Genomic DNA, 9,604 nt, shown 5'->3' on the forward strand with positions numbered 1-9,604 from the left:
AGGGACTGGGGTCCATCTCCTCTCAGGGAACTCACTTCCTACTTCTCAGTGTTCCCCCTCTCCCAGAGCTTGGGCACCTCATCTATAAGTCAAAACACCAGCCCCTCTTCCTCGTCCCTTCTAGCTTAGCTCCTGGGAGAGTCTAATTGTCTGGAGGGTTGGTTAAAGGCTTCTTTGGCCTTGCCCTTGAATCAACACACACACACACACACAAATGTTACCTGTTTCCTATGGAAAGAAGAACATAGGGCAGAGGTTCTTGACCTTGAGTTAGCACAAAATTACCTGGAGAACTTGCTAATAAAACAGGTTTCTGTCCCCTTTTTGTTTCAAAAGATTTGGAATGGGGCTCAGGAATCTGTATTTAACTGGCAGGAAATGGTTCTGCTGCAGGTGATTTGAGGACCACACCGTGGAAAACACTGGCTTGCCTTTAGGACACAGAAGAACCAAGAGGGAGAAAATTAACATTTCAGGGAGTACTAGGCAAACATTAACATCTTAACAAATCAACCTGCATAATATAAATACATATTTGCAATATGTAATATTATGGAAATTATTGGTATAATGATACGAATATATGATCTGCTTAGCATTTCCAACTACTATTATAATGTGATCATTTTCTTCTCTTTCCTAATAAGTCCTTCAAAAACACAATTTTTATAATGCCATAATATTTAACTGTATAAGTATGCTAACATTTATTTACCATTTTTAATACATGCTTGTTTTCCAGGTTTGATGTTCTAAGTAACGTTTTGATCAACATATATCTCCATACATTATTCTCTTGCCTTTATGTTTTAAAATGAAGAACTGTTCTGAACATCCCTAGTACTTTCAAGGATTTAGTATTGCTTTGAAATACTTGTTTTTTTCTTCCCACTGAAAGATCAGGTGGTCTGGTTTGTGTTTAATAATCAAAGGAGATATGATAGTTTGTGCGGCTTATGCTCATGAACTCCCAAAGTATGGTGTGATGTTTGGCCCGACAAATTATGCTGTAGCGTATTGTACTGGCCTGCTGCTGGCCCGCAGGCTCTTCAGTAGGTTTGGCATGGACAAGCTCTATGAAGGCCAAGTGGAAGTGACTGGAGATGAATACAATGTGGAAAGCATTGATGGTCAACCTGGTGCCTTCACGTGCTATTTGGATGCAGGGCTGGCCAGAACTACTACTGGAAATAAAGTTTTTGGGGCCCTCAAGGGAGCAGTGGATGGAGGCTTGTCTATCCCTCACAGTACCAAACGATTCCCTGGTTATGATTCAGAAAACAAGGAATTCAATGCAGAAGTACATCGAAAGCACGTCATGGGTCAGAATGTTGCAGATTATATGCGTTACCTAACGGAAGAAGACGAAGATGCTTACAAGAAACAATTCTCTCAATACATAAAGAACAACGTAACTCCAGACATGATGGAGGAGATGTATAAGAAAGCTCATGCTGCTATACGAGAGAATCCAGTGTATGAGAAGAAGCCTAAGAAAGAAGTTAAAAAGAAGAGGTGGAACCGTCCCAAAATGTCTCTTGCCCAAAAGAAAGATCGGGTAGCTCAGAAGAAGGCAAGCTTCCTTAGAGCTCAGGAGCAGGCTGCTGAGAGCTAATAAACCAAACCACAATTATCTATGAAGATTTTTCAGATAAAGACAATAATAAACTTATTCATCAAGCAAAAAAAAAAAATCAATTGTTTCTCACACCTTGGAAACTAGCTTTCTGTTTTAACACAATGGAAATAGCTGGGTGATTCAGCTAAGAAGGGAGAGAAGTGTACTTTCCATGTCATACTAATGAGCAAATGCTGTTATAAGTAGGACAGGGGCAGTGATTGTGGGGAGACTCAGAGAACGCTGTCTCCCAATACCAGCCAGAGAAGTCTTGGTATTTTCAGCCCATGGATTGATGTAACCTACGCCAGAATCATCAAGCAGTATGTTTCAAGTAGCACTGCAAGTGGCTAAAATGTTACAGTCAGGAAGTTGTTAACAAATAACTCAAGCCTTCCTGAGAACCCCTGCACCACAGTTATCTCAGCGGGGAACTTGGTGGTAGTAGAAGGCCAGTTAGGGAAGCAAAGGAGTGAACGGGTCCTTGTGAAAGGTGGCATCTTCAGGATGTCAGATGACCCGACTTTTTTTTTTTTTTTTAAACATAGGTAAACCAGTTGGTCTATTCACAACAAATGCAAGGGCACTCTGGCCCATGGGCCGTTTTAGACTTGCTTTCAGCCTGACACTGAATAACTATTAACCTTTAACGAGCAAACATTTTCAAAGACTTCTATGGTTAAAGGCTCTGTGTTTGTTGTTGGAGATGCAAAAATAAGTAAAAACCCAGTGCATTATCTATCCTAGAATTGCTTACAATCTCTTGGCAGAGAGACACATAAACAGTTACAATAAAATACGATAATAGAGATATCATGGGACCTCATGGAGTAATTCTAAATATTTAAGAATAAAGAGCCATCAAATTTCCAAAAAATGGCTTATCAGTTTGTAAATGTTGCTCTTAATTTAAAACAGATACTATTCCTAGATATTAAACTAATAACAATTATGTTTTAAATATTACTTTGATGGTTCAAAGCATTGTCACAGATACAGAAGAAAATGTTGAGTCTGATACTGGAAAGGACTTTAAGAAGTCACCTAGTACAGCCCCTCTTTTTAGGGACCTCAGAAAGTCAGTGACTCATTCAAGGTCCCCCAGTAACTTGATGGTAGAGATAAGACTATAATTCAGGTCCTCTTTCCAGTGGTCCAGTGGTCTTTCTCTTCCACAGCATACAATATTTTATGCTGAGTCCCCTGCCCTCTCTTAGTACTCATTTTTGGTATGACCTACACAATTCGTATGAAAACTTAAGGAAGAGATGTCTGCAAAGCTAACTGACACATTGGACATCTCATTAGTACTCATTGGAGTTTGTTGACTTCACTATCTCTTGTTCATGTAAAATAGAATTCACTATCTTGTTCATGTAAAATAACATTTACTCAAGTTATACCTTTATATGCCTCAGTTCCCACTAAACTCGTGTCAAATAGTTTCAGGGGTACCCAAGTCTAGCTCATGTATTGGGGTACTAGTCCTTCCGGTCCAGGTTATCCACCATTTTCTTCTGCCTTGATTCACTGGGGTGAATCTCCCTTCAAGGCCAATTGCAACTGAGGACACAGCTGCTGCTGAGGGGGACAACCAGTGGGCCCAGCTTTCCAGGGGTGGGTGCTGAGGACACTCGTATCTTTGCTAAGGGGACCATCTTCTGTTACTGCTTGTGCTAAAGTTGCTACATTCCAGGCTCTTGATACATCATGAAGATTTGATCGAATCTGGTGAGAAATCTGAGTTATCCCTTCCTCCAGTTGTGACCCACTGGGCTGTGACCAGGCTGTGCTCCCCGATTCTCTCTTACAATAGGAAGCTCTTGGCCCCACATGCAAATAGACTTTGGGATGCTCGCCAACTGGGCTCTCAAGACATGAGAAAATCCTAGGATTAATAGACCTTAGACTCGAAGCATAAAATCAGTACCTAACTGGAAAAGCCTGAATTTCATGGATGTTAACACAGGTTCCAGGGACAAAGAGGCTGTGGTCATGGGAAACACTGATTTCAACAAGTGAAATAGATTTATTTTGGTGGGGGAAAGAACAGCAGCTTTTTTTGAGGTATAACATATGTAACGTTAAATCCACTCATGAGTGTACAACTCGATGATTTTTTAGCAAATTTACGAAGCTGTGCAACCGTCACTATAATCCAATTTTAAAACATTCCTCTCATTCCCCCCACCTGAATTTCCTTAAGTTTACTTACAGTCAATCCCCACTCCCACCCCTGGCCCTGGGCAACTGCTAATCTACTTTCTGTCTCTGTGGATTGCCTGTTCTGGACATTTTATATAAGTGGATTCATGTGATATGTGGCCTTTGGCATTTGGCTTCTTTGACTTGGTATGTTTTTGAGGTTCATCCGTGTTGTAGTATGTATCAGTACTTTGTGCCTTTTTATTGCTAATTATTATCCCATTGCCTGGATATACCCATTTTGTGATAGACGTTTGTATTGTTCCCAGTTTGGGGCTGTTATAAATTATATTGTTATCAACATTCTTGTATTAGTCTTTGTGTGGGCATGTTTTTTTTTTTTAATTTTTATTTCTCTCAGGTAGATACTTAGGATGGAATTGCTGGCTTATTTTGTAAGTGCATGCTTAACATTTTAAGAAATGTTAAAACTTAACATTTTAAGAAACTGAAGGAGCTGAACCATTCTTCATTCCCAGCACCGATGGATGAGGGTTCCAGTTCAGCACATTCCAGCCCACCCTAGCTATGGTCTGTCTGTGGATTCGAGCTGTTCCGGATGTGTATGTGGTGCAGCTCATTGTGGTGTTAAATAAGTATCTATTCAGGTCTTTCACAGACTTGAACCTAGCAATGTGCAGTTTGAATCTCCAGAAGAGAATAGTGAATAGGGTATGCCATGTTTCCTAAACTCAAATAAGCTCTTGGAATTCTCTCTCTCTCTCTTTTTTGCCCCCCTGAAATGAGCTTATGAAAGGCTTAATGTTCTAGAGCATACATTTTGGGAAGCATTACATCATTCCATTCTAATATTATTTTTAGCTTTGTTCTCGGTGATATTTAATTACACACAAGAGTTTACCACCCAGTGATGCTGAGTCGAATAGCACAGACTCAGAGGTTCAGAGAACTTGAGAGGTAAGGGAAGAGGCTGACGAGGTTAGGGCTGGCTTGCATCTGAGAGGTAGTGGTTTTCATGAGGAACGAAATGTCAGTTTGTTTTTCTCTGTACTTGGTTCCCCAGCACGGCCCAGATGGACCCCCACATCTCCAGTGGAGCTGGGCTGGGCTCAAGCTGAGATGTTGGCTACACTTTAATTGTCAACGCTCAGTCAGATAATGATCATAATGACAGCAACAACAAAGATAATCAGATCAAATTTACATCAATCACATCTGTGCCCGGCACCATGCTAAGCGCTCTTCGCGGATTACCTCACGTGGGTGCTTTTATTACAACGATTTTACAGATAAGGAAATTGAGGCCCGGAGTGGTGAAGAGCTTGAGCTCAGGTCATAGGACGTGGCAGAGTCAGGACTTGAACTGGGACCCCTCTGGGCCCCCTCTGATGCCAGAGTTTGTGCTCTGTGTCCCACCACCCCACTAAAAAGGCAATCTGAAAGAAGTCTGGAAAAAGATTTTTGTTTGTTTTAATTATACAGCAACTGGAGGATTCCGGAAAGGTTTCCAGTATAGAGTTTGCTTCCCGAACATCATCACCTTCCTGGTCGCCTCACCTTCTCCTTGTCCACTGACAGGAAATGCACCATCTGTTCTCCTGTGGGAGACTCCTCGTGTCCATCCTTCTCTTCCAGTCCCACAGCCACCACCTTTGTCCTGGCCTCACCACACCTCTGGATTATTACCCTCCCGGCCATGAAAACTTCTACCTAGTTTCATTGTTCCCAGGTTTTCTCTTAAAAACCAGGTCACCTATCCCCGCCAGGGAGATCTTTCTAGATTCCTGCTCTGTGTGACACACTGCTCTGCTCACTTCAACAACTGTCATGGCTCCCTTTGCTCAAAGGAGGATTCCCAGTCCCTGAGCAGGGCATTCGGACTGACTGCTCTTCACTTCCCCACTGTATCACTCTAAGTCTCCCTTCTTGGATTGACCGCCGTAGGCAGGTGCTTCACTGCTGCCCAAACAAGCTAAGTCATGTTCTCCTCCATGACTTTGCTGATCCTTGGTCTCCAGCATTCAGTGGCCTCCTCTCCTTCTGGCTTCTCTAAGCCCTTTTCTGACCTTGACAGTCTCCAACCTCTAGGATGCTGTTCCGGCACATCCTAGCCCATAACGACCTGTCCCTCTTCTGAACCCCCTGGGAGAGCCTACGATTGTGACGTCTTCAGCATCAATCTCGTTTACTGTGAAATGAGTTCGTAATAATAGTCCTTGCCTCATAGGATTGTTGTCCTGGTTAAAAGACCAGGATACGCATGATACACTCAGTCTAGTCCCTGGCACAAAGCCACAGGGCAAGTTTTATAAAAGATACTATTAGTAATAATTAAGATTGTCATTTTTATTATTGCATGATGCTTTGCATTGTTCCATCTGACTCTTCGATGAGGGGTGGATGTCTTGAGAATGGGGCTCAGGTCATGTCATATCTATCACATTGCCTGAAGCACCAGAGATTCTGGGGGATGTTCGTGGAGGATGGGTGCACAAAGCCTAACCTGGGGGTCAGAGGCTTGATGCTACTCTTGGCTGTGTAGACAACTCAGGTGTGACCTTGACTTGTCTCTTTGGAGTCCAGTCTCTTCCCATTGTACCCACTCCCTAAGCTTCTCTGTGAACCTGCTTCAAATCCAATCCCTGACGGTCAGTTCTGTGTGTTAACTTGGACACCTTTTTTAATCCTCCCTAACCCTCAGTTTTCTGCATCAATGAAATGGAGAGAATGGTTTTGCTTCACAACTGGCTGTGAGGATAAACAATTATTGCTTTTCAGTTAATAGGTGCTCTCGTGCTTATTCTGTTATTGCTGGTTAGGTGATAAATACTTGGCTTGTTAATGTTGTTGAGTGAATTCATTTCCTGGGGCTGCCTTAACCAAGTACAACAAAGTGGGTGGCTTAAATGAAGAAATTTACCGTCTCATGGTTCTGAAGGCTAGAAATCTGAAATCAGGGTTGGTTTCTTCAGAGGGCAGTAAGGGAGACTTCTCTTCTAGCTTCGGGTGGCCTCAGGCATTCCTTGGTTTGTAGATGGCGCTCTCCCCGTGTCATGTCATCTTCGCTCTATTCAGATCGGTGTCTGAGTCCAAATTTCCCCTTTTTATAAGGTCACCAGTCATCCTGGATTAGAGTCCACCCTAATGATATCATCTTAACTCAATTACTTCTAGAAAGACCGTATTTCCAAATAAGGTCACATTCTGAGGTACTGGGTTTAACACTTCAATATACCTTCTTGGGGATTCACATTTCAACCCATAACATTGAAAGTGATTAATGGTTGTATTCTCTGGAAAATGCTTTGCTGGAAAAATAACTTGGCCTTTCTCAATGGAAGAGAAAACGACCCCACAACACCCAACAGTGACTCCTCCCTACTCGAATGCACTTGCCATTTGCAGAAGCTCATTTCACGGGATCAGATGAGTGGAATTGGCATTGACAAAGATCTCCTTCTTTCTACAAAGCGAGTCCCACGACCTCTGCCCCTTGTGACATTTCCCACATATACTTTTAGAATTGCAAATCTATCATTTCTGGTTCATGACATTTTTTGTAGAGCCCCCCAGGATGGAAATAACACACCAGATCTCAGGCAGTTGGCATTCTTTCTCTGTTTTTTTTTTTTTTTTTTATAGCACTCTGCAAAACTCTCATGCTGTTTACATGTGATTTATATTCCTCCTGTGGTTCCTAAATGGATATAATAAAAACAGATTTAGAATATTAATTTGACATGATTCAGGCCAGCATGGTCCAATACAAATTTATTTACTGGGGATGATGAAAAATCTGAAAAGATAAAGTGAGAATCAGTCCTTAGTAAATCTTTCTTGCTGTCTCTTATGACACTGTTCCTGAGAAGGCCGTCCACTGGAGTTCTTGGGATATTTGTGGAAAATGTAGGTTTCCAGGTCCCACCTACCACTCTGCAAGTTCTGTGTCTTTGGAGGAGGGGTCCTGGGATTTGCATTTCTAATAAGTCCCTCAAGCCCCTGTGGTTCTGGCCCACCCTTCGTTTGAGAACCACTCGTCTCCGGCATCGCCCAGAAGAAATATATATATATTTTTAAGATTTTATTTATTTATTTGAGAGAGAGCACATGAGAGGGGGGAGGGTCAGAGGGAGAAGCAGACTCTCTGCTGAGCAGGGAGCCCGATGTGGGACTTGATTCTGGGACTCCAGGATCATGACCTGAGCCAAAGGCAGTTGCTTAACCAACTGAGCCACCCAGGTGCCCCTGTGTTTTGTTTTGTTTTGTTTTGTTTTTTCCCTGTGTTTTGTTTTTGAGTCACTGAGTTCCAGAGCTGGAGTCTGTCCAGGGCTGAAGGTGAAGAGAGCCAGGCGGGTAGACGTGGGGCAGGGGGATGAGTGTGTCCAGTCCATTGTGGGATGGCATCTGCTGAGCGTGGATTTCAGATGGGACAGGGAGGCCTGTAAAGGTTGACAACACACACACAACAGTAGGTGGGTTGAGCTGCGAGGTGAGTCTCTGGCAGCCCCAGGGAAGGGGTCCAGCAGCCAGGGAGAGCTGAAGTGGGGTCAGGTGTCTCGGAGGGGCCCTGCCTCCACCCCTGAGAGTTGCTCAGGGAGCAGCTGGGCCTCCGTGTCCCTCTGGGGAGCTGTGTGAAAACTCAGACCCCTGAGCTTGAACCAGCCCCTCTGCATGCTCGGGAATCTGCATTCTAAAGCCCTCCAGGTGATCTATGTGACAGTCCCCCTGAATAGCGTTTGGGAAGCACAGGGACCATGCAAAGAACTGACTTTGGGAATCAGTGGGTCTGGCGTTGAGTCTTCATTGTTTGATCTTGACCTAACTCCCGCTGAGCCACAGTTTCTTTATCTGTAAAATGAAAGTACAAATACTTTCTTCTTTTTGTTTTGATCGTTGTGACAGTTAGGGAGAAGGGACATGACACATTCAGCACAATTTCTGGCACACAGTAGGCGTCATGAAGTGGTGGCTCTAAACCTTTCGAGAACTGAGATTCGAAGGATGTGATTGGGACAGGGTGTGCCAGTCGCTGGGCGTGAGTATCAGCAGGTAGCCTCGGGGATTGGCTTTGGCTCTGGCAATACTGGGTCCTGGTTTCTACAGTTGGGACTAGGGAAGAAAAAGAGTGGCAATCATGTCAAGGCTAAAATAATATTTCCCACGCAGGTCCCAAGCATTTTATGAATAACCTTATGAGGTAGCTGGTATGATTATCCCCATTTTACAGATGAGAAAACAGAGCCTCAGAGAGACATGAGCATGGTCACACAGCCCTGATGTGGCAGCATGAAGCTTTCCGGCTCTGGGTCTTCAGCAGCTTTTCCTCCCTAGTTAAGCCAAGTACGAGGTCAGAGGGGCCCTCAAACCATCAAAGTGCCGAGTCTCCAAGTGAGCCAGGCCTTCGGAGAAATGGTCCTGAAGGTTTGCCACAGCATTCTAGATATAAAATCGTATAGCCACTTCATAACAAAGTTAGAAAAGCTGGCATTTTTCTAACAGAAGCTGAGCTATAATAAATCTGTCCTGTTGCCAAAGGCTTGATAAATTCTAACAAAATCCCATAACACAATATCGTCTTGTATTGAGAATCCCTTGCCCACTTTCTGCTTCCTTCTCTTGTAAGAGTTGACCCTTTTCATAGGTTAATCAGCACCTCCAAAGACCTCTCTGACCACTGTTGTTTCTTCCCTTCCCCTTTGTCTCACTGATTCAGTCCTTATTCATTTGATACAAATCCAAATGTCTAATCAAGATTTCCTCCACCTAGCACCTGAAGCGCTGGCATGTGTAAACATATTTGTATAATTCTGAGAGTATTTT

General features: G+C 43.3%; 1 protein-coding gene across 1 annotated transcript; it reads left to right on the plus strand.

The window, feature by feature from the left end:
• The first annotated feature begins 935 nt into the window (after positions 1 to 935).
• LOC123862035 (large ribosomal subunit protein uL18-like) lies at positions 936 to 1,694 on the plus strand. The gene has a single exon (XM_045901695.3). It carries the CDS (start codon positions 938 to 940, stop codon positions 1,613 to 1,615), a length of 678 nt encoding a protein of 225 aa, XP_045757651.2. The 5' UTR covers positions 936 to 937; the 3' UTR covers positions 1,616 to 1,694.
• The last annotated feature ends 7,910 nt before the right edge of the window (positions 1,695 to 9,604 follow it).

The sequence above is a fragment of the Mirounga angustirostris genome, unplaced genomic scaffold, assembly GCF_029215605.1.
Source record: "Mirounga angustirostris isolate CCGP_5_RB_7025 unplaced genomic scaffold, mMirAng1.0.hap1 SCAF_9, whole genome shotgun sequence".
Classification (NCBI taxonomy): domain Eukaryota; kingdom Metazoa; phylum Chordata; class Mammalia; order Carnivora; family Phocidae; genus Mirounga; species Mirounga angustirostris.

Coding starts and splice junctions, on each gene's coding strand:
- LOC123862035 (XM_045901695.3), top strand. CDS start 938: ATGATAGTTTGTGCGGCTTATGCTCATGAACTCCCAAAGTATGGTGTG.